Here is a 26203-nt window from a genome sequence, read left to right as displayed (position 1 = left end):
AAAACCCGTAGCTACTACGTAACGCTATACGATGTGACTAGCCTGGTATCGTACGATCGTTGGCAAATGTGTCGAAAGAAAGTGTCCTTTGTCGAACTCGTTGCAAAGTAAAAACCGCTTAACGTCGAAAGTAAGCGTCGTCGATGGAACGTGGAAATCGGACGGGCTTTCCGCATGTTGGCGAATCGAAGCCTCTTACGTATACACACGTACGTGTATCTATATCGGTAGTAGTCGTCGGAACGGAACGAAAATCGAACGGTTCTCTGTGCGTTAAACTCCGTGTAGAAACTTGGTTTATACAGAGGAAGAGAGATGCTTGACCGGCACATCCCGCAGCTGGTGCACCGTTAGCGCTCGAAGAGGACCAACTTGGAGCGCGCAACATAAGTCCGTGTCGATCCGAGTAACATTTGCGCGCCTCGTTTACACGGAAACTCCGATCGAAAGATCACAATAGTCGCTGTATGCATCCTCTTCCCCGTTTAGCAGCTATTTTCGGTGACCGAAGAGTCTTTGATTCTTGTCGCGTTTATTGTTCGGCGCGTCGATGCTGTTCCAGGTATTTTTAATTGTATGGAAGAAGGATATTTTTCAAATCTATCGAAAGGCATAATGAAGCGTAATAAAGACGAGTAGATTGGATGAACAAGTCGTTGCATTTCCGGCCGAGCTATACTTCTATCGTTATTACGTTCTAACGTCGGGACACAACTCGTTACGCGGAGCAATTGCGCGATTGCACGTGAGAGTGCGGGCTCGTGTACCGCTAGAAATAAGATAATTCGACACGCTTGGTTCTTGACAAATTCTCGACAGATTAGCCCAGCAGCCAGCTACATTTGCTGGATTCTTTCGCCGTGGAACGAGTTTGAAAATTGTCGAAATTTCCATGCGAATGCCAATGTGTGTCTCTATACCGAGCAGACACTCGTTAGGAATTGAAAGGACACGCGTGAACGTAGAAAAAAAAAGGAAAAAGCATACTGTTATGCAAGTTGCGTAAAAGCTTTGCCGCATACCGACTTAGGCTATGGTGTTGAGCGTTGCAAGATTTTTTCGCGTGTCTTCTTTATTATAGCAGCTAATGCCGATGCGTTATGAAAAGTTCGCGAGCTCGTTCGGTTGATTAATCGACTCTGAATGCCCAGAGGTGCGCCAGGAGGCGGTGCAACAAGCTTTGGCAGCGATGCAGGGTCGTCCGAAGCCGTCGTTGCCGATGCCATCGAAAAGAACCTCCGTGATGGCTAGGAGTCCCGACCGAGAGCGTCGCGACAGCGGGGAGTCGAGTAGCGACGAGGACAGCGTCGTCACCGAAGAGAGTCCTGGTGCTGGTGGTCCAACGGGTATATATCCTCAGATATCGTTATTGTCTTCCTTCGCTTGTCTCCTTCTATCGCTACGATAAATTCCCTTCATCTTGCTCACTGTATAGCTAGCTCGATCGTTTACCTATTTGCACACGGCAAACGATGGAACAGGTTATGCGACTTTTTAATTGAACGCAGCGCTTGCGTTCCGTACGGTTAATGCAAATCCGTTGTGATACTCGAGATACTCGAGACAAGCGACGTACAAGTGGTACAGCAGTTTAGTACCATCGAGAAATAACGACGAAGAGGTGATTCTCATGGCTGTCGGAGTGATTGCATGGGGGAATTTTAGGCACAGGACTGTCGGATACCAGCAGCACCGGTTCGGCGCGAGACACGCCTCCGCCTCCGAGACCACCGGCTAGGAGACCTCCTTGCGCGGACATCACAGATATCGCGGAATACACGCCTCACGCGTACTGCAACATCCAGCCGCCGGACGTGACGCACACCAGCAACACTCCGGCTGCACAGCAGTCGACCAGGCGACCTGGCGCTGATCGAGTGAATCGTTATCACGTGGTCGAGGATCAGAACAACACCGGCACTACCGGCCGCTGGAAAGTATCCGCTAAGATTCAACAGTTGTTGAATACTTTGAAACGACCGAAACGACGACCGTTGCCTGAATTCTACGAGGACGATGACATCGAGCTGGAAATCGCCGCCAATCCCAAAGATCCGAACGCTCCGAAACCGGAAGGCGGCTCTATGACCTCCGCCGTTGGCGAGCCACTGTCGGTCGCCGCGGGATTGCCCAGGTCGCTCGAGGCCGCCATACAAAGGTAAGCAGGTCGGACGAGGGTTGTAATTTTGTTGTGTTTATTTCTTTTGCTTCTTCTTGGGTCATAGAGTATTCGACGATGGAGAGTTTTGAAGAAAACGTACATTTTTGTACATTTCACAGGTATGGCTCGGCATCGTATAAGGCGCCAGTGGCGACAGTTCTCGATCCAAACGGCAAGCTTTGCGTAACGCTCACCTATGGAAAGCTTCTGAGTCGTTCTCATAAAATAGCCTACACGCTGTTGAACAAGGCTCTAAGTCGCGGCGGGGATTGTTGTTTGAAACCTGGCGATCGAATCGCCTTGGTTTACCCAAACAACGACCCCATTAGCTTCATGTGCGCATTTTACGGTTGTCTTCAAGCCGGCATTGTGCCTGTGCCGATCGAAGTCCCTTTGACGCGTCGAGACGCAGGCTCCCAGCAGATTGGTTTTCTTTTGGGCAGCTGTGGAATTCAGGTGAATCAACGAGCAAAGTAACAATCTCGCTCTGCTATTTCTACCGAACTTCCTCTCCAAGTATATCGAAAATGGTTTCTAGGTGGCATTAACCAGCGAAGCTTGTCTGAAAGGTCTGCCAAAAACGGCGGCTGGCGAGGTAGTGGCATTCAAAGGCTGGCCAAAGCTTCACTGGTTCGTTACGGAACATCTGGGCAAAACGCCGAAAGATTGGCTGCCACCGCCGCGATTAACCGACGACACTCCGGCGTACATTGAGTACACGACGGACAAGGACGGGTCGGTGATGGGAGTGACGGTGACGAGATCGGCGATGCTGGCACATTGTCGAGCTCTGACGCAAGCCTGCGGCTACACGGAGGGAGAGAACGCCGTCTGCGTTTTAGACTTCAAACGAGAGGTTGGCCTGTGGCACAGCACCCTCACCAGCGTTCTAAACGGGATGCACGTGATCTTTATTCCGTACGCTCTGATGAAAGTAAATCCCGCGAGCTGGATGCAAATGATCACCAAGCATCGTGCCAGCGTGGCTGTGGTGAAATCGCGAGACCTCCACTGGGGTCTTCTTGCCACGAAAGATCACAAGGACATTTCCTTGTCGTCACTGAGATTGTTGTTGGTCGCGGACGGTGCCAATCCCTGGTCACTTTCTTCCTGCGACCAATTCCTTTCGGTATTCCAATCTAAAGGTCTGCGGCCTGATGCCGTGTGTCCGTGCGCGTCCTCCAGCGAAGCTCTCACCGTATCGGTGAGAAGACCAGGCCGTGCTGGAGTAAACGCCACTGGACGAGGCGTGCTCTCTATGTCTGGCCTGAGTTACGGCGTTGTCAGAGTCGATCAAGAGAATTCTCTCACTTCCTTGACTCTTCAAGATTGCGGCCAAGTGATGCCCGGAAGTATGTTTCTATGCCAACATTGCCAAACCGTTCTACTTTAAGCGATTCGTAGAGAACGAAATTGGAAACGTTGCTTTTCTTCAGGTATCGTTGTTGTGATCAAGATGGAAGGACAACCGTTCATCTGCAAAACCGACGAAGTAGGCGAGATCTGCGTGCATAGTTCGGCAACTGGAAACCAATATTGGGGACTACAGGGACTGACGAATAATACGTTTAAAGTCTCCCCGCTTCAAGCCGATGGAAGTCCGCTGGGTGACGTAGAATACACCCGTTCTGGTCTATTGGGTTTTCTGGGTCCTGGTGGTCTTGTGTTCGTTTGCGGTTCGCGCGATGGTCTTATGACGGTCACGGGAAGGAAACATAACGCCGACGATATCATTGCTACTGTGTTAGCCGTTGAACCCATGAAGTTCATTTATCGTGGAAGAATAGCCGTTTTCAGCGTACGCGTCCTCAGGGACGAGCGAATATGCGTCGTTGCAGAACAAAGACCCGACTGCAGCGAAGAGGAAGTACGTTTTTAACGATACTCTCGAATCGTTATTCGCACGACGCGAATTCTACATGTACGATACACATCTGTACGACGTTTATTTCCTCAGAGTTTCCAATGGATGTCCCGGGTACTTCAAGCGGTGGATTCCATTCACGCTGTTGGAATATATTGTCTGGCGTTGGTTCCGCCAAATTACCTTCCGAAAACACCGCTGGGCGGTATTCACTTGTCGGAAACGAAACGACGTTTCCTAGAGGGTACTCTACACCCGGCTAATGTTCTTCTTTGTCCGCACACTTGTGTTACCAATCTACCCAAACCACGCGAAGTCCATTCAGGTAAGAGATTGCACATTCACCTGTGAGTACTATCCCCGAACCAGGTGTCAATTAAAATTACGGACCTTCGATGAATTACATGAATGTCAGCAAGTACAAAGACGTATATACGTTCTTTTTTGTTGTAACATTACTTCGTTTTTTCTTTGCCTATTATAATTTAAGCGAAGACCCAAGAAATTGGTACAAGGTTCGATAGGCTGAACATTTAACGTCGCACAACGATGCTGTATTGATAGAAGGTTTACCAATTTGTCGGATCGTTTCGCTTAAATGTACACGAGAATGATTAATTGGGAGAATGAATGAGCAGTTCTTTTATAATTAATTCGCGGTCACAATATCGCTCTGTTCAAAAATTCTCATTAACGTGAAGGAACGTAACACTTACGCTTTCTTACAAAGTTATCAGTAGGCTTCAATAACTTAGCACAAATGTACAAAGTATATAACTGTCTCTTGCTACATATCATGTATTGTTAACCCACCCAACACTAAAAATATTTAATGCTTAGCATGTTATTCTATTATTTTTGCCCTTCTTTCTTTTGGCTGAGTTCCGAACACCCTAGTAGTAGTCCAAGCCTATAGACGAATTGTTTCTAGCGATGTGAGATTCCTCTTGATATTCTCTGTATATACAAGTACTCTGAACTTTCACGCGTGCAGGAAAAGAAAATGCTGCCTTTTTACCTTCGATCGGTTGCATCCATGTTTTTTTTTTCTTTTTTACACGATGCTTTCCTGTAATTTCACATCGCTACCTCACCAGACGTTCACGTTTCCGAGAAACACCGAATTGATTTTTGTTTGATAAGTATGTACAGTCCATGGAATGCTCAGAGCACGTCGATATAAAGGACGCGCGTAAATCACCTTTCGACAATAACGAACCAGTTCACGTACCTAGCTTTGATTTTCCGGCCTCAGTCAGGGGAGAGTGTGTGAGCTACTCATTATTGGGTTGAGTGTTTGTGTTGGTTTACTAACGGAATGGTGCGGGGGCGTGTAGCGGGGGATTCTGTTGCAGACGTTGGTCCGGCCAGTGTCATGGTGGGCAACATTGTTCAGGGTAATAGACTAGCTTCGGCCCAAGGACGAGACATGGGTGTCCTAGACGAGGATAGTGATAATGCTAAAAAGGTTCGTCTTTGCTAGAAATTGTTTCTTCTTTTCAAAGATAATTGTTACTAAAATTTCTCCGTTTATTTAACTTTATATCCTCGTTTTGCCATTTACATTCTAATATTATTGATTTGCAGTATCAATTTATTTCGGAAATACTTCGATGGCGTGCTGTCAGTACCTCCGACCATGTTATTTTCACGTCGCTGAATGCAAAAGGAGCCGTAGCAACTTCCTTGTCGTGCTCTCAGTTGCACAAGAAAGCCGAACGGATCGGCAATCTGTTGTTAGATCGTGGAAGAATCAATACCGGAGATCACGTGGCATTAATATTTCCTCCTGGTACTGACTTGATATGCGCGTTTTATGGTTGCCTGTATGTTGGCGCCGTGCCAGTTACGATTAGGCCACCTCACCCGCAAAACCTCCAAACCACTTTACCAACCGTTCGCATGATCGTGGACGTCAGTAAGTCTGTGCTCGTGCTCACGAATCAAAATATCCTGAAACTGTTGAAAACAAAGGTACATCGATACGTTATGATTCTAATGTACTCTACGTAACACGATCAGTATCTTGTGTTTAACCCTTTAACTGCTCAGCTTGAACGGGTCATGACGATTAACTTTTACGTTCTACCCCCCGTTGCTCAACAAATATCTTCCTGAGTTATCCTTGAATTTCTACTAAAGCGGTTAAAGTGTTAAAATCTATCTCACGAATGATTAATCTGGCTATTTTCCTTGCTATTGTACAGGAAGCGAATAATGTTGTCGACATTAAGAGTTGGCCGACGATTCTCGATATGGACGACATGCCAAAGAAGAAGCTACCTGTTATGTACCGAGCGCCCACAGCGGAGATGCTGGCTTATTTGGACTTCAGCGTCTCGACGACGGGGATGCTCGCAGGAATTAAAATGTCCCACGCAGCGGTGACGTCTCTTTGTCGTGCCATGAAACTTGCCTGCGAATTGTATCCATCTAGACACATCGCTCTATGCTTGGATCCCTACTCTGGTTTAGGATTCGCTCTTTGGTGTCTGAGCAGTATATACAGCGGTCATCATTCCATACTTATACCACCGTCGGAGGTTCGTTTCCATATCGTAAACGTGGGAACGAAAAAGAAGCTTTTAATATTCTTGTTTGTAGGTGGAAGCCAATCCGGCATTGTGGCTGTCGGCAGTTAGTCAATCCAGAGTAAGAGATACATTCTGTTCTTACGGTGTGATGGAATTGTGCACGAAAGGTCTCGGTTCTTCTGTTCATGCTCTGAAAGCGAGAGGCGTTAGTTTGGCCTGTGTTAGAACGTGCGTCGTTGTCGCTGAAGAAAGACCGCGAATCGCACTTACTACGAGCTTCAGTAAACTCTTCTCCGCTTTGGGTCTGAGTCCCCGTGCGGTCTCGACCTCGTTCGGATGTAGAGTAAACACCGCTATTTGCTTACAGGTTCGATCGCTTCCAAATTTCCAAAGATTATTTAACACTTTGCTAAGGTTTTTGTTACTCGATGTTAAATAATACGATTGACACGCAGGGTGCATCGAGCCCAGAACCTTCTACGGTATACGTTGATCTCCGCGCATTGCGCAACGACCGAGTATCCCTGGTTGAAAGAGGTAGTCCGCACTCTTTGTGCCTGATGGAATCAGGCAAATTATTACCAGGAGTGAAAGTAATCATTGCCAATCCAGAAACGAAAGGACAATGCGGAGATTCTCATTTAGGCGAAATTTGGGTGCAGTCTGCTCACAATGCCAGTGGCTATTTCACGATATATGGCGACGAGAGCGACTACGCGGATCATTTTAACGCTCGCCTCGTAACAGGAAACACGAATGAAGTTTACGCCAGGACTGGTTATCTCGGTTTCCTAAGACGTACCGAAAGCGTTCAACAGTCGGTTATCAGTGACATTCCCGGTGACACATCTACCGAGGCGGATCTGGTTCCTGGTGATTCTGAGTTACACGATGCTGTGTTCGTGGTTGGCGCCCTCGACGAAGCCATTTTACTTAGAGGAATGCGATATCACCCGATCGATATCGAAAACAGCGTAATGAGGTGTCACAAGAAGATAGCAGAATGGTAAGCAGAATAACAATGTGAAAATAGACATCACATTTTCAAACATAGTTCTCTTTTCGGTTGTGATAAAAATTATTTGTACGATTCACAGTGCCGTATTCACATGGACCAACCTCCTAGTAGTAGTGGTGGAACTCGACGGAAGTGAAAGCGAAGCTTTAGATCTCGTGGCGTTAGTTACCAGCGCTGTACTAGAAGAACACCATCTGGTAGTCGGTGTGGTAGTCGTAGTAGATCCCGGAGTAGTTCCAATAAATTCGCGTGGCGAGAAGCAACGAATGCACTTGCGTGATGGTTTCCTAGCGGACCAGCTCGATCCGATTTACGTAGCGTATAACATGTGAGCGATATCAGAGAACGCAGAAAATGCATTACATAACGAACAACAAGAGACTGGTATCGTACTTTCCAGTCATGTCCTTACTACCATGCCAACGCATAGGTATTCTCGACTCGAAGTCGCGAACTGCATTTCAAATTTTTGTCCTTTGTTAAAGGAGGTGATCTCTCTACGGAGAAGTTGGAATATATTGCGAGGACTCGACGTATTTTTAAAGCGAACATCGTCCCTAAACAATTTATATCCTTCGTTTGAAAGAATAACGTGTGTATTCAAATTTTTTATCTCGTCGATGTATTAAAAGGAGTAAGAAAGTTCGTCACACTTTGAAATTTCCAACCGCTTGGTTATCGATACTTATTACTTATGAGAGGAAGCATTACTTTCTGCGTTGTGAGTAGCAAGTGTGAACGCTCGTTAGGAGAGAAGGAGAAACAGGAAGAATATAAAAGAACCGCTGTAGACAGGAAATGTCGACAAACGATTACTTTATAAAAAGTAGTCGACCGAGAATTCTACTTAAAACGATGAAGAATGTCGAAGGATATGCTGAAAGCATTATGAATGCTTACAGAGTTAAGGAGATTTACGTAACCATTCATATAGCATCAACGATTCTCAACTCGCAGCGAAGAAGCAAAAATGCAAAATTAATCTTGAACATCTTCGAACTTGAGACTGCCACGGACAAGTATATACAGCTCAGACATGACTCAGCTGTTTTTGCTAAAATTATGCTTTTATACATTGTATTACCTGAATATTAAAGTGACGAATAGTACCAGTCATTATTTATCAACGACATCAGAACGGTAGTGAGCTTTTTTATAAGAGGAAAATGGAAGAAGTTATTTTAACGAAGATGTAACTTTAACGAGTGAGTTTCATTGAGAAATCGCACTTCATTAAAAAAAAATGGACGATTGTTCCGCGAACTAGGTACAGGTATATACAATTATCTGATGTCTATTAGAAAAAGTAAAAGAATTTGATACACTTTATCGTAGACTCGTGTAGCTTGACAATTTTTTACTACATAAAGTAACGGTTAGCTAACGTAATCACACTATTGTAACGTAAAAAGTTTTAACTGTCTACATTTTTTCTAATATATCGTTGCTGGAAAGGCATATATACATAGTTCGCTATCGCTCTGACTATCTAATTTTCGTTCGGGGAAGTTTCTACGTTGTTGGTGTCTTACAACGATTTTTAGATGAATCGATTTGGAGACATGGCCGAGTGGTCGTGACTTCAATTCGATAAAGGTTTCGTTACATTTAGCTGCGTTGCGCACAACATCGCTCTTTTTATACGTTAAAGTATTTATATTATATTTCACAGCACGCAGTAAACCCTGAATACGGTGTTACATATGTTCTGAAAGTGTACTTTTTTTATACTCACGTCCATTGAAAGTTTACTCTCTTCCAATTTCGACGAAAACAATGAACACAAAGTAGTGTATATGTATTCTTAAGTTTGTAAAGTTTGAATGAAAATGATTTATTGCGTGCTGAGAGGGTACACTTTGAAAATCAGCCGAATCACTTAGACAATTTTTCCATAAAAAAGAAAGACTAAGACGACGTTAACGCAAATTTGCATCTCAGGGTTTTACATCATTTATGACAAATGATATGATATAAAAAAAAGAAGAAGCTATTTAGAACAACTCTTTTTGGATGACATTTAAAAAGGAAGACAAGGAATATGATAGCACAAAGAATTCAAGCAAGAAAGTAGTCGAAATAAGTAGCGCCGATGCGTCTGACCCTGCAGTTTTTATCTCTCTAGCCGATATGGAAAAGTTACCCTCGAACTATAAATATCGGTCAACGTATACGCCAAAAATTTAAATATACGCCAACTTTCCTCTCCTTTTCTTCTTACCTTTTTATGCACAAATGCGTTCTTTTCGTGAAATTGGTCTTTTTGATCAAAGCTCAATCTACGTATATCAACAACGCTACGACAATAATCGACTTTCGGGTTAAAATCACTTATTTTCTTTCTTATTCTTACATTCGATTAAATTTACGTTTAGTTTTATTTGTTAACCGACCAGAGTTTCAATCGAGCGTCGTAACTGAAAGTTCGATTACTTGGAAAATTGTATCAATTTCCATAACAGGTTCAAATGACAACGAGCGAGATATTGGCAACGTATAGATCATTGTTGGCCTATCGATAATTATTTGCAAGCGCAGAGATCTACTCATGCATGTATGTACGTATACTGTCTACGCCATTTTGCTCAAACATTGCGGAGAAGTAGAGAAAAAAGCAAAGAAGTAGATGGGAAGAATTACTATTAAAACCCGAAGGTCGATCGCGTCCTTTCTCCTCTTATTGGAGTTTTATTATTTTTGAGATGTTTTCTATCGATGTGTACATTTGTTGATAGTTTTATAATTTTATATTCTTATTTTAATATAATGGCATACGACTATGAGGCGTGCACCGACCCTCGAGGTACCGTGCATCGGCTCTTGCCAGAAACGTGTTGCAATTTAAACGAAGCGGACTTGTCAATTTCATCTTTTTTCTTTGCGTCGTTAGAAGGCTCGTATTAAACTTCGTACGAAAATAGACGCGCGTATTATCGTCGCTTTACATATTGCAATTTTCTCTTGTATCGCGCACTGTAAGAACGTAGGTAGTGCGATGCAACCTGTTCCACAACTTGGTTATGTTTACAACAGAGATATAACCTACGCTAACAATATTGGCGGTTTCTACAGAAAAATGAAATTTCACGCGAAAGAAAAGAATATCAAGGCCTATTTTTGAACGGAACAATATTTTGCGCAATGTTTCTCCCGGCAACAATAACACTCGTATATATTGATCTAATTCAGAATATTGAATCGTTGAAGTGTAAGAACGTAAACTATTTACGTTATACGCGAAATGAATACGAGTAGACTAAGTAATCGCACAAGGCGTGTCTATAATAAATACGAAGTAGTAGAGTTAAATACGAGCCTCGTAATTGAAGAAGCCCAGTCTATCGGGAACCGACTCCGATCATCGACGATAACCTCGTTGACGCGATATGCATAATTCGCAAGTTATAATAATAATTAGTTATCCCATATTCCGGGCGCCAATTTACAGGCGCCAAAATGTAAATACGTATAGAAACAGACGAGTTAGGCTCCTTTTCTTCGACACGTCTTACATTTCTCACGGTTGCTGTAATCGTATTGGACACAATGTTTATGTCCGTTTGCGATACAACGTAAGCGAGAATATCGAATTACGAGCTCTTGTTCGTTTCATCTGTTTTGTGTTGGTAGCAACGAAACAGTGACTATCATCGGATACGTACAACAGTAGGAAAATGTAAAACGTTTCAAGCGTAAAGGGTGTTAAATACGGTTCTATAGACCCTCTCTTTATTACTTTTTCTTTTTTTTTTCTCTCTCTCTCTTTTAATGATTAAGGTATCGTGCCATGTCATCTTACGTCCTTTCGCGCTTTTACGCACGAAGAGACACCGATGATAATAATAAAGAATCGCGCGTCGCCGTTCTACAGGATCGTATATCAATTCACCGGTATTTTATTTAAATAGTAGCTGTACGCCGAGATTCTCGGAACGTTAGGCTACGTAGAAGCGTGCGTTGTGTTTGCGAAGACGAGGATGCGCGCGACGAAACTGTTTCTTTGTGCGTAAAAGATCCGGAAACACAGCGGTGCACCCCGATCACGGTAGGAATGTGCAGCGTCAGGAAGTTTTTATCGAGTTTGACTAAAAACACACACACAAAAAAAAAAGAAGAAAAAGAAGAACCCCGTCTTTTTATTTATTACATAGCAGGAAAGCTATACTTTCGCTTTTCGTTCCTGTTAACCTATCTGTTTAGAAAATGTGTTCGTCTAATTTTCAAGTACAAACCGAAATCGTATTCTCACTTTTGACTGGTTCGTTCGTTTACTGTGTAATGTCCATTCAACGATCTGTACAGATCTGTACATCTTCAGAGTGTTTCTACCGAGCTATAACTGAGTGAGAGGAAAAGAGCGATTGAGAGTTTTTTCACGAAAGTTTCATTATCGAGAAAGTATTTTCATTGACGAGTATGTACCGCGCTAGAGTCGCGCGCCGATTTGTTTGATATGCGTATACACACGAATCCACGGACCATGCAAATGGGGTCATCGAAGGATCGAACGAAAAGAGAAGGAACGTTACGCAATCCTACGAGTGGGGCTGAGAGTGCGTGCGTGCGAGCAACCCGATTGTATTATGTATAAATGTTGATAACTAGTTGATAGAAACGTGAAGATACTTGTCACGCCGTTAACGATCGCGTATTATCACGTTCGATTCGGAACAAAAAAAAAAAAAAAAAAAGATAGGTCGATCGATTGTGAAATCTTAGGATCTCTCTGAGAAACGGTATCGCGTAATCCTGGACCCTGGTTTAATGGTCCTAGGCTGTGTAAATACTACCCTTGTACCCATTGCGTTTAGAGGTTACTAAGGTACAATATAGTTTGTACGTTGAAGTATATATATATTATATATATATATATAAATATTACCACACAGAGTAATAATATAAACGGTCGCTGTCCTTACCAAGCCGTAGCATTTTGCCTGTATCAGTCGGACGAGAATATTAATATTTCGTGTATCCACCCCTCGTACCAAGTACCAGCCCGTTTTCATTCCTTCTCGTCTCTTCGATCGAGACGCGGAAGGATTGATAAAGAAAAAAAATACAGAAAAGAGAAGAAAAAATAAACGGGATAAACGCCAGAAATCGAAGCACAGGAATTATAGGAACATCATAACAATTTCTCTATGGTCCGTAGCGAACTTTTTCCTTGTTTCAAGTGAGCAAAAAGGAAGGAAAAGAAGGAGGGAACAAAAGGAAGCAATGAAACAACACAATCGGTCGTGTATCGTACCACGTGTTGCATCGTAAATTACTCGAACCTTTAAAACCAAGCGCCTCTTTGTAACCCATTCGATATTCACGAGGAGCTTCGCGAGCTACCATCAATAAACGTAATGTACATTTTTTTGCAACGAGCCGCACTGTTTTACGCTGCCCCTATTACTCTCCTCGTTATATAGAATAAACATTAAAAAAGTGTCGCGTATTATTCTCTAGCGGAACTCCTATTCTGTTACGTTTGAAAGTTATATTTTTGTTGCGTTTTTTTCTCTATTTACATTTTATTTAAATTTAATCGTCCAGATAAAAAGTATTTACGTAAAAATTGAAATCTTACTACCTAAGTAAGTTTTTATCGATGACGAATATATTTACATTTTCGTTATCAATCGTACCAACGTGAAACTTTTTCGCACGCTTTTTACTTCGATGTCTTTTGCACTCTAACGTATGCATAATCGCCTGTCGCCTTACATAATAGCGCATCTGTATAAATTTTTCGAGAACAACGTTATCGCGTTATTTATACATTAATTTCACCCATTGGAAGAAAATCCTTGCAAATATCTCATCTCGTAAATTAAATCGAAACACCGTGTACCATTGTCTTAATGATAATCGACTTCTCGAGTTAAATGTTAACGAGCGAAAGGTAAGTGCATACCAACCTGTTCAGTTGCATATAGATAAACGCACATTTCAGTGAGCATGAAACTAACATAAAATCATAGATTAACAGTACATCAAACAGCATTATGACTATGTAATTCAAATGCATTTACATAATTTGTACATAATTTTAACGTCAGTTAGGTTTCATTTCGTGTACAATTTACGATATTTCCAAGTTGAACATCAATTATATTGCTTGACTATGATATTGAATGACTCGAAGTTTTAAATTGTTTCTTCCGAATGGCTTCGGTATTTACGATTGAACTATAACATTTACCACTACATATTCATTCGACCATCCATACAAGGACAAATAATACGCATCGTAAACTGAAATCTGACGAATGTAAATCAGAAATAAAATTACGGATAACGATCCCCTAATAATTATGTGGTGTTTCATCGATTAAGATATACATTTGGACTATGTAGTCTGAATCGTATGAATTACCACGTGTAACAAAGTCTGGAGGAATGGCAGTGTTTAAAACTACACAACTTGTAAGGTTTTCGCGCGATAAACAACGGAGCGCTGCGATTGGTTGACGTACAAATTTGATTCCGTTTCGTTCTTTCCCTTTCTTTCTCTCTATCCCTCTTCTGGTTTCGCCGCGTCCACCGGTCGTCGCGTTGAAGAAAGACCGAGTAACGTTTCCCCAGGGAAGTCGTAAACGACTTCAGTCCAGAGAGCCTCGAACCGAGCAGTTCCGAACAGTCTGTCAGTGACGGTGGTTTCGTGAACACGATCATTATACCAGTCGCTTGGTAAACGTGTGCGCGCCGGTTGAAAAAAGTTGTTACACGCAGCCTCTACTGGCTCTCCTAGCAACGCGGTGTCGCCTAAAGACAATGACTCCACGTTCCAGTGGTTAGAAGTATCGAGCAAATTACCGACAACCGTTCGAACCGTCTTTTTTTCTTGATCGAGGCCAGACGGCCACACTACCTCTAGGAACGGCTCGACGTGTATCGATCTCGAGCAAGGGTATGTAAACATTTCGATTTTTCTTTTCCCGATCGATCATTATATATGTTTCTCGGATATAGGGTTCCTTCAAATTCCGAAAATTCCATTGATATTTCGGTGGCAGTCGTCCGTTCACGTGCAACGTCGTCGCTAATTTTTAAATCTCATTAAAATATGTTGTTTTATCTCATTTGATAATACGTATCGGTGACTGTCTAATTCTGTGGCCATTTTAGTTTTTATCATTAACGACGCTTCGTCTGTTGATAAACCTCGTTGCATTTGTACGATGACATTAATTACTGTGAAACATTTCCTATTTAGTTTTAGCAACTGTCGATTGGGATCTCGTATTATAGAGCGTATCGTGTAATTGCTTAAAATTACTAGTCGAAAATACGGTTAAGAACGAACATACATAACATGTGTATGCCGGTGCACGATTAACAGTTTCCGAGGTTTCATTGATTGTCGCATCTCTGATTCCGTTGGTTATAGGACTGTTATACAGATGTTGTACGCGTTGTTTCTTTCCAAAAAGGAGAGAGCGTTCGTAATCAGATTTTTGTGGCGTTCACTTTATGAAACATATTCTTTACGAAAGGCTATGTCGGAAAGCGTCGAGAGACGACGCTCTTTTGCTTATTTTTCAAACTTTGAAGCGTGACATGCGCTGATGTCTACCCGACGCTGTAATATACGTAGACGTGCACATGTGCATAACTACAGCTATATCCAATCTCTATGCTACATTTCATTTTTCATTTTCCACGCGAACATATGCACTTTCATATAAAAACATACGCACATAATTAAACGATACACCAAATTACATATTTACTACGGCAATATGTATACGAGAAAGTATAAGCAGAATGGTCGATTTAACGTATTGTTGACAGAGCCGGTAACTGTACTGAAATTTACATAATAATATGTACGTATTTTAAAGCTAACCGTTGAAACGGCAGGCGTTTCCCGTTCTACGACGTTTACAATTCTGTATATCGAATGTGGCTATGTGTTGTTTGGTTCGTTATACTTTTTTACATCTAGACTAAACAGTTATGAATAAAATGACCTGCGCTGTGAAAAACTAACCTGTACAGCGACGATTACATCGCTGTAATTACATCGACGATTATATATATATATATATATATATATAATATATATTTATATATATATATTTATATATATATATATATATATATATATATATATTCCATGCTTACAAACCTAAATTTTATCCCGTATTCGTCGTTAATGTTTGTTAGAAATTTCTTGAACATTTATCCGCGCGTAGGTTACAAAATGCATTCTTACGATATTAAACAATTCCATCTACGTGTTTTATCTTACACGAGGATTTGAAATTGATCATTAAATCGACTTTGTATGGACAAAATACTGTGTGAAAGACTTTTATTTGCTGAATCGTCCAGTTATATATGATACACTACATCGACTGCGCGAAAACATCGAAATGTATACTGGTCTCGTAACGAATCGTATAATCAAGTATTTCTTGCTTTCTATTTTTACATTTTACTCTTAGAATTCAAGCTACTTACGATATTTAGACAAATATACTGACTAACTTTTTTTATCGAATTTACATAACAGAAGTAGTATAACAAACAAATATTAAACAAAATAATACAAACATTATTGTGATCTAACGATCCAACTTAGAGACTGTGCGCCATTTTAATCTAGACACACATATGTTCGTTTTTTTCTAGCAATATGGTAATTCTAAAAATATATCGTCCAACTGCTAGAAGCAATTGTAAATATTTGAAATTTCCTTCTTTATCACAGTTACCAAGTAACCATCGATAAAATGTCAATGTTCCAGTCTCTTGTGAATGTTCCCAGCCTGATATTTTGGCAATTTTCAAGCACAAAAGTTCCTCGACATTTAAAATTCACAACTCCAGATACAAAATACAAAATTCGCACACAAGGTAAATTCGAGTTTCATAGACTGATAGACTTCAAAAACATTTGAAATATTTGGAGCTTTAATCGCTAGACAAGTTTAGCTACGACAGGTGTGCGAGTCCATTAAAATACAGTTTTCCAGTTTTACGATTGTTGAGACCTTTCTATCCCGACGGTTGATGCACGTGGAAAGGCAGTGAATAATCGGTAGTCTAAATATATCTCTCCCACTGCCATAAAGTACCCTTTTCATTTCGCATGCTGCGCAATGGAAAATAATAAATGACACGCTTATTGGCGAATATTCGATACGCGCAACGAAACGATTGCGACAAATCATTCGGTATTCCCGGAACGCGCGTTAAGGTAGATTTAGATCGATGCTCCGCCAGTGAAATTGGCCATGTGGCCAATGGCCTTGGGAAAAAATTCGTTGGCGTAAATGTTACTCGCAGTTAAAAAAGTAACGTTAAAGGTTCGCACTTTCGCAATGGCAAGAAACATTGTTCGAATCGTTGCTCGATTGCATGATGCTTAATCACAGACGCTTTGTCTCTTGTTTATATAAAAATCAAGAAGTCACCGGTGGACGATTACTTCCGTCGCACGAGCACAAACAAAATAGTACACGTGGCCTAACGCCATCGTACAATTAAGTATGTTTTTGTGGGCAAATTGGCTGGTGGCAGCTTTACCGCCGCCGTCTTTTATTGCGTTCTCTACCTGCTCTCGACAATGAATCCGAGATTCCCTGTGCCAAAGGAAGGGTAAGCCAGATAATTAACGAAGAATGTCCTTACAAAAGTCTATGCGCAGGATGTGCTATTGAAATTTCCAAGCAGTAGCGTAGGAATGTTAGATTGCTGCAAGCTTTTAAAAGCTTTCGTTAGATGTAAAACAGAACTATGTTTAACATCTATTAACGACAATAAGGGCAGCCCTCGTTTCTCTCGAAACGTTAAACCAACTATAATCGTGGTTGTTCGGCAAAGAATAATCATAACGTTCGATATGCCGTGTAAGTTATTCGGAACGCGGTGCACTGTTGCGCATATGTCTATTATGATTTTATTCGGTCGAGTCCTCGACTCTTTGACACACATCCGTCGTAATTTGTTTGAGTTACAGCGAAGCGCCGAATTCGTGGCCATAATACAAACGTGCACGCGAAACCTGAAACCGTCGAGTAATTTACGGCAGCCGGCGTTCGTAAATACAAATTTCTCTTTCGACCAAATCTCGTCGAACGAAACGAAGTATTCGATCGACGTGCTTCGAACGACTTCGATTATCTTCGGATTGCCGGAAATTTCGTTAGTTTCTCCTAGTTACTACGGCTAATAGAACGTTCCGATCGCTTTTCGGTTAGCGACGTCCTACTCTCTTTACGCCAGCAAATTCATATTTTCGTGCGCATTCTCGAAATTGTTGAGAATTGTGGATCTTTGAAGCCGAAATAATGTTATAGGAACGCTAAATCTATACTGAGGATTAATATTAAAATAACGAAATATTTATTTCATGAACGATTCCTTATATATTCATCGATACACACTTGCACGCGTCTCAGCACTTTCTTTCGACTGGAGAGTTTACATTCTTTTGTTTTCGAGACGCTGCGGACACACATACTTCCACACACTGATATTCACATACAAGCATCTCTACCACGCATTTAACCTAGTCCAGCACAGAAAATTATACATATCTCAATAGAAATCATCAATGGAAAAATGACTATACGTTTCGAGCGTCGACGACAATCTGTTCTCTGCAAATTAGATTTCCATCGTTTACAGAAACCGAAAAATTCGATCGGATCTCAGTGGAAAGACGAAGAAGCTTCTACGGTCAATGCGATTTCGCTAGCTCGGAACGCAGCGATAAATCACGCGAGTTCGAGAACCGATTTCGGCTGTGTAGTTGTACATACTTGTATGTACACATATACCGTAAGCTGTCCCGCAATGTTTGCCGTCGCTAAGTAGCCGGTGGAGTCGGTTGAAAGAGGCGCGACGATTCTCGACAATTTGTCGACCGAGGCACGAGCGGAGCGAACGTTCGCGTCAAGGGAATGATTATCGACAATAATTTGTTTGATTCGAGTTTTATAGGTTCGCGTAGTCGGCCGTAGTCACGAGTTACGAACTCGCTTTCAATGAGCTTAATCGAGCGGGTCAACACGCGACATCTCGTTCGAATGAATCATCGCAGCGAATCTTTGGAATTCGTTTTGGTCGAGAAGCATCGCGTCCGTTCGGTTGAATTGTAAATTAAACGACCTACCTCGCAGTGTGTATCTTTTTATATACGTGAGATGTGATTGGAAATGTAAACATGGTAATCAAACGACACGGTAACCGTAACGTAATGATAGAGCTGAACTTGAAACGTATGGTAAAAATCAATGCGTTATCGAGTTGTTTCAAACTCGTGAAACATTGATTGATTTCTTGCACGATCGATGTTTTACCACGTGTGAACTTGATTTATCCTGTTATTATAGGAGTTCCCGTGCGTTTAATGAGAGCGCTTATCTGTCCGATAGCGGGGCGGATTTATTGCACCGCCGATATTACGTACGCGTATCTATCATTATCATAATACACGGCCGATCGTACAAATTTCGTAATAATCGCAGGGGGGAAAAATTGTCGCGCTTGGCTTCTCGCGATAATCTCAGTCTCGGTGGACTGACCGATCGGCATTTGCTCTCGTTATTTCTATTTTTGTAATTATCATCTCGCCGGCGGATCTATTCGCCGAACTTACTACTCGAGAAAATGAAGAGCGATACAAGCGCGTACATCGAAATTTTATCCTATTCAACCGATTTCAAATTCTTCTTTACGCTTTGATTTACATGGTCGCGTGTACCCAGAGTATAATCAGGTGCCAATGCTTGTCACGTAAGATGTATTAATAAAACTCGACAGCGTGTATTCTTGCGCGCATAAATTTCCTTTGTAAATCGGAACGCGCGTGTTGTTTTTGAATCGATCGAGCGAACTTTATCGAGTAACGTACCCTCGTTTTTCCATCGAAGATTATGGAATATTTGTACGGCACAATCACGTCGTTTCGAACGATTACGCTTTTTTCCGTTTCCGTTGATTCACAGCTTAATTATGGTATTTACATCGCCTCCTTGTCAGATCGTTATCATGCGTGGAACAACAAAAGACTACGAATGGAATAAGAGTTCATTCCTGGAATGTCTGCATTGTCAATCCACCAGATATTTTATTACCAATGCTGTTGCTTCTTTCTTCGGCTGTTTGTTTTGCATCGGATTTCGTAGAACATCGGACAGATCGAAGGTGCGCACCAGGCAGCTTTAACACTAGAACTACCACACCAGTCAAATTGATTGGTTCTACAATTTTATTTTAAAATTCCTACTTTGTGTTATATTTTTCCGCAATGATGTAATGAATTTTATTTAGTTCTTTACGTATTCAAATTTAAAATAATTTTGTATCAAGACTACTTATACCAATACCAGTCAAATTGACTGGTTTTACAATATTATTTTTAAATTCCAACTTCATGTTATATTTTTCCCCCAATGATGTAATTGCAACGATAACTAAAAGAATAATATAATGAATTTTATTTAGTTCTTTATGTATTCAAATTTAAAATAATTTTGTATCAAGACTACTTATACCAATACCAGTCAAATTGACTGGTTTTACAATATTATTTTTAAATTCCTACTTCATGTTATATTTTTCCCCCAATGATGTAATTGCAACGATAACTAAAAGAATAATATAATGAATTTTATTTAGTTCTTTACGTATTCAAATTTAAAATAATTTTGTATCAAGACTACTTATACCAATACCAGTCAAATTGACTGGTTTTACAATATTATTTTTAAATTCCTACTTCATGTTATATTTTTCCCCCAATGATTTAATTGCAACGATAACTAAAAGAATAATATAATGAATTTTATTTAGTTCTTTACGTATTCAAATTTAAAATAATTTTGTATCAAGACTACTTATACCAATACCAGTCAAATTGACTGGTTTTACAATATTATTTTTAAATTCCAACTTCATGTTATATTTTTCCCCCAATGATGTAATTGCAACGATAACTAAAAGAATAATATAATGAATTTTATTTAGTTCTTTATGTATTCAAATTTAAAATAATTTTGTATCAAGACTACTTATACCAATACCAGTCGAAATGACTGGTTTTACAATATTATTTTTAAATTCCTACTTCATGTTATATTTGTCGGGTTATCATTAGGATTTAAGGCGCGTAATGATTCTTCGTTTGAATTAGCCATTGTTTTACAAAACAGAGAATATATTTACGCGAATAAACAAGATTTTACAAAATATTATGAATAATGAGTTTAATAAATGATAAGATTAACAAACGATAAGTTTAATTAATAATTAGATTAAAGAATAATAAGTTTAACGAACAATAAGAGGAACGAATAATATGTTTTACGAATAATGAATTTAACGAATAATGAGATTAACGATTGATAGGTTTTACGAATAATGAATTTAATTTACGCTATTAACAATGTTCCGGGGTTCAAACGAATCCACGGTCAACGGGGTAACTCTTTACTATGCGTAGAATAATTTTAAATACAAAAATACGATTGCTGAGACACTCGGTAAATTGCTCGATGTATCACTTTCCAAGGCGATCACACGAATGAATATCTGATGAAAATCTTTTTCGCTATACAACTGCATTTGTTTGTTATATGCTCGCTGGAAACATCGAGAAGGTTCCAATCGTTGTTGCTAGGCAATTTCTGTCAAAAGTTTGTTGTATACTCTTTGGAAACATCGAGAAAGATCTAAACGCCGTTACTAGGCAGTTTCTGTCTGGAGATTGATTCCTAATACAACGTGTGTCCCATTATATCGACATCTCTAAAGTACAATTCTATGTGATTTCTAGGGAGAACAATACAACCGATCCACACCTTCGTCAGGCAAAACGTTTATCCCGTGACCGTGGCTACGTTCGGCGACCAGTTGTCACCTCGAACCCACTTTCGCTTTCACAAATGTCAAACAATTACAAATGACAATTTGACAATTGCTTAATTACAGTTATGATAAAATCTAGGCTAAAGCATTAGAAGGCTTCCTCAAAATTGCAAGGGAAGGCTCCAGTTTTCCTTCCATCTCCGACATATTTTTCCCCCAATGTTGTAATTGCAACGATAACTAAAAGAATAATATAATGAATTTTATTTAGTTCTTTACGTATTCAAACTGAAAATAATTTTGTATTAAGACTAATTATACCAATACCAGTCGAAATGACTGGCACTTGTCAAAATGTAAAAAGGTTTGGCAATTTGTTTATCGAACCCCAATTATCCAGTTTTCTCGTTTCGTACAACTTCCCACACGTTTTTAACATTTTTACTGCGTATCATTTAATATACTGATATCAGTCGTCAGGAAGATTCCTGATCGCTCGTTATATCACTAGATCGCAACACTAGAAATACCACACCAGTCAATTTGACTGATTCGACAATGTTATTTTAAAATTCTTACTTTGTTATATTTTTTTCTCCAATGATGTAATGAATTTTATTTTGTTTTTTTTATGTATTCAAATTTAAAATAATTTTACATCAAAGTTATTTATACCAATACCAGTCAAAATGACTGATACTTGTCGTAGTGTAAAAAGATTCTGCAATCTGTTTATCGAACCCCAATTAACCAGTTTCCTCGGTTTGTACAACTTCCCACACGTTTTTACGATTTTACTGCGTATCAGTCGTCAGAAAGATTCCGAATCGATCGCTAAATCGCAACACTAGAAATACCACACCAGTCAAAATGACTGGTTTTACAATTTTACAAATATGTCAACCCTCCTTTAGGGATCATAGTTCCAGATGGATTAATATTAAAATGTACTACGTAACGTGGAATTCCTTCTGTAAGAAAGTGATAAATCGATAAATATAAAAATATTCTATTTTACGTATTTTTTAAAGACCAGTCATTTTGACTGGTATTTGACCAGAAATAGCTTCGTGTTAACTATCGGTAGTTCTAATGTTAAATAGGAAATCGCGTAGTAAATCACCGCCGAGGCAACTCGTTTAATACGCCAGGTTGTTAAAAGTCCGGATCGCCAAGATTTAGTGGACTCGTGTTTATTGACGTTTACAGTGGCCCCAAAGCCTGCGTATATTTCCATTGTAGCTAGGACTCGTCGATCCTTCAACGAGAATTACCAAAGCGTGACGGGCAGCGTTTCAAGGGCAGTCTGCTTGCCGAAAAGTAAAAGGCGAGTGGACCGTTGTGCATTTAGAAACGGCTTCGTGAAAATTATCTTGGAAACGGGAACACGGCTGGCTATACTGTTGCTTACGGCTCTTGCCAAGGCCTAAAAAAGGTAAACTAAGATTATGGGCAAGACCCATGTCGCCTTTGACATCCTCTTTTTCTGCAACCTTCGTCAACCGACTAACGTCAGCCTGGACGAAAAAGGCAAAGATATTGCATTCTTGTACAGTTTTCATTTAGGCGAACCATTTTCCACGTACAGCGAAATAGTTGGCCGGTAGAAAGCAGCGCATCGATTAATCAAATACACGTCGGTGTAAGTATACACAGGCGGCAGCCCGTTTAAATTGCACGTGCCTTTCAACCACCTTTTATCGGCCGTTTGCTAAACGATCCTGCTCTATCATCATCGCGAGGGACAAACCCGTGCAAAAACGCCAACTTCCTTTCATACGTATACAAGACGGTTGCACGTTCTTATCGTCGAATTGCAAAATAACTAACATCGGTGATCGTCGCGACATTGATTGATTCTGTCCCTCGTCGCAACTGAAACTCGATTAAAATTAATCCTGCGGCATAAACGCTATTACGTACCCTGTTCCGTAAGCTTCTTTTCCCTTCGACCATCGATCTGCCGACCAGAGACTAGAACCTAGCCATTAGCGGAATTGCTAAACCTTCGAGCTTTAGGTAAGAACCACTGGCGAGTGCTGAGAGTCACTGTGTGGCCGGTGCATAAACACAAAGGTGTAGCGATGTTCGATCGTTGTACGAGCGACTAATAATCGGCAGACTGGTCACAGGTAGTCGATTCAGCCGTGAAGTAGAATGGGCCCGAGTATCTGCCCAAGTGCATATTTACTATCCGAGGAAGGGGAGAACAGTACTTTCTACTCGCGAGTCAACCGCGCGTTTCGTCGCTGTCGCCGTAAGCATCGCCGTTGACGCGCGCTGTCATTCCTTGTGTTAGTCGGGTCGTGTAGTCGGCTACGTGTGATTCACGAAGAGGTCGTGTATCAGGTCCGATAGATTGGCCGTTCTACGCGCTGGCGTTCTTCCTGCGCAGGTCTACACATCGAACCGTGGATAGGAGAAAAGCAGTGAAACGCACCCGGAGAGCCGTGTCTCCCCAGGTACGTAGCCAAGGGTCGGTCTCCAGCTACGCTGAAAACACAATCTTTTGGAGTCCGCTTCGCTGCACCATCTTTCGCTCTTTGCTTCCGTACTTTTGATTTTTCTCTGATTTTCGCACGAATACGCTTCGAAGATGGTACTTCGACAGGTAAAGGTCGATCCAGATTCTCAAGGATCAGCTCGGGTCATCGGTGAGAAATCTCGAACTCGACGAAGCTTGAAATTGCAACTCGTAACTCGGAAGCTTTTAATTTAGGCAGAGTTGTTATTTTCGAATATATAGAGGACAGAATAACACGCACAAGCGGGTACGAGGCAATTCCTTGTGAAGAAATAAGAGGGAAACGTGGGATCGAGTTTTCTCATTTAAGGCTTAGTCTTCGAGGAAATCGAGTTTGAAAATTTGTCAAGTATACTGAATACTTGACAGGAGTTTGTTCTACGTGTAAAGATAGGTCGAAAGCGTAGAATAGAATTTTTTCGTTCGCCTCTTCGTTTCCAAGATAATAAAGTTGGAACACTTTTGGATCAATTTTCAAATTTATTTTTCTCGGAAACGAAGCTTCTTGAGAACAATTTTTATTTCGAATATTCCACTTATTTTCACACCTAGAACGACCTCCTGTCGATTATTATATTTAGTCCTGTCCAGTTCGAGTATACACGATAAATTTTCAAACTCGATTTTCTCGCAAGCTGAGTCTTAAATGAAACAATTTTACTTCATATTTTGTTCTTATCTTTTCATAACGTATCACCTGGCACCTGCTTGTACGTGTTATTCGGCTGTATATACATGACAATAATTTTATTTTAACCATCACATGCTACGTGTCGTATCGAAGTATCACTAAACGCTTCACTGTTCTTCGTATTTTCTAATTTATTTAAGAATACGTATTACGTATATATTTAGTTATGTATTATTTTTTGGGGTCGAAAAGAGCGAGTGTACGCGTGTATCGACATTGGCAACGATTACAGGTTACCAGAGGCGGCAACCGAAAAGAAAAAACATAGCCGATAGAATGAGAATCGAACATCGTTAAACGTTAAAAGAGGCGCGTGATGTAACAGAAAAGATAGCTAAAATTAGATCGTTACGATGCCGAATTGTCAGCGCTTCTTCGTCTATTACGTATTTCACAAATTTTCGAACCTATCACGAGCCGATTAATCTATCAAATGTATTTGTATCAAAGAATGAGAGCATCCATATGAGATAAATGGTTTGCTTGCAAAGAAAATAAATGTTTGGCTTTGGATTAAAGCGGGCCAGAGCGCGAGTAGCGAAAGAAAGAGAATTATTGTCCACTGCTATTTATATCCGAATTCGAAACGGAACGTAATGGATCTTTAAACCGAACGATGTTTCATCTTACGGCAAACTTTTTACCATTCGAACGCATAATGCAAAGCACGAGAAAAGAGTAGAGTGGAATTGTAAAAGCGACGCGAGCGTTACGCGTGACAGTTATTCGAGCGTTAGCAATGCAACGTATTTGCAATTCGAATCTCCGATCGGTCGATAACAGCTATTATTTCGAGTATGGTGGTTCGTATTGCTTTTCGCAATATTCGATTCGTACGGACTGCCGTTAAACGGACGTTGTATGTACTTTATTTGTCGCGCGGCTATCGACGACAATGCACAAACGATTTTATAATCCTCAATTATCGGTATGTTCTCCATTGAGTTTCCCATTGAAATTACATAGAACGCAGACTCGCTCGGTAAACAGCGACATGTTCGTTCAGCGTCGATGAATTCGTTTACGTACCAGGAATTTCCTGATTCACGATCAAACTACTTTTACGATTCTCGAGCAACTTTGGGGATAGGAAGAAATTTTTGAAACAGGTGTTAAGTGATTTTCATGGACGAAATATTCGGCTGGTTTAATCGCAAGGAATTCGAGCGAAGATAAGGAAGGGAGGGCAGTTTTATTGTTACAGTTGTTATTACCACCTAATGACAAAATCCGCGATCGCTTGGTTGCCAAGCCAATAGAACGAATAGACCAGATAGTCGTGCAAACAGGTACGCGTATACGTTTTTAGGAAACGCGGGGCGAAAGCCTTATGCAAATTTGTTCGTGTCACGACTCACGTTCACGACGGGGCCATTACACCGATCGATATCACGGTCCCGTGCACCGTCTCGTTTCAATGCATGAAAACGCCGGCGCTTCTCGTCGCGTGCAAAAGTTTGGTTACATTTATCGTCACGGCAACTTCTCCGAGCGGATCTCCAGTGATTTATTAAACGGCGCGAGATTTCTTTTAGCCAGCGCTCGCGCTGCCAGCACGCACGAAAAATGCAAATACACGTCGCTGCTGCCATTGCTTGG

The 26203-nt window shown here is 40.9% G+C and overlaps 2 protein-coding genes across 11 annotated transcripts in view; both read left to right on the top strand.

Moving 5' to 3' along the window:
* The window catches only part of LOC117207718 (disco-interacting protein 2), a 41409-nt gene extending 28457 nt beyond the window's left edge, over positions 1 to 12952 (top strand). For 8 of the 10 annotated variants that reach the window (XM_033448171.1, XM_033448173.1, XM_033448172.1 and 5 more), the window contains 12 exons: positions 1152 to 1346; positions 1666 to 2158; positions 2281 to 2617; positions 2700 to 3513; positions 3598 to 4028; positions 4119 to 4350; positions 5363 to 5493; positions 5613 to 5999; positions 6233 to 6568; positions 6630 to 6926; positions 7015 to 7565; positions 7657 to 12952. In XM_033448171.1, coding sequence (XP_033304062.1) covers positions 1152 to 1346; positions 1666 to 2158; positions 2281 to 2617; positions 2700 to 3513; positions 3598 to 4028; positions 4119 to 4350; positions 5363 to 5493; positions 5613 to 5999; positions 6233 to 6568; positions 6630 to 6926; positions 7015 to 7565; positions 7657 to 7909 — 4457 coding nt within the window. In that variant the 3' untranslated portion in view covers positions 7910 to 12952. The remainder of the gene's footprint in view (positions 1 to 1151; positions 1347 to 1665; positions 2159 to 2280; positions 2618 to 2699; positions 3514 to 3597; positions 4029 to 4118; positions 4351 to 5362; positions 5494 to 5612; positions 6000 to 6232; positions 6569 to 6629; positions 6927 to 7014; positions 7566 to 7656) is intronic. The other 2 variants (XM_033448175.1, XM_033448167.1) reach the window with 1 other exon arrangement.
* Positions 12953 to 14157: 1205 nt separating this feature from the next.
* Positions 14158 to 26203, top strand: part of LOC117207720 (band 3 anion transport protein) — a 46717-nt gene continuing 34671 nt past the window's right edge. The window contains exon 1 of the mRNA XM_033448181.1: positions 14158 to 14478. The gene's annotated coding sequence lies outside the window, so the exon portion shown is untranslated. The remainder of the gene's footprint in view (positions 14479 to 26203) is intronic.

This window comes from Bombus bifarius, unplaced genomic scaffold, assembly GCF_011952205.1.
Source record: "Bombus bifarius isolate JDL3187 unplaced genomic scaffold, Bbif_JDL3187 scf7180000008045, whole genome shotgun sequence".
Lineage (NCBI taxonomy): Eukaryota > Metazoa > Arthropoda > Insecta > Hymenoptera > Apidae > Bombus > Bombus bifarius.
The sequence above is the reverse complement of the archived record's forward strand: the minus strand, read 5'-3'. Positions and strand labels throughout refer to the sequence as shown.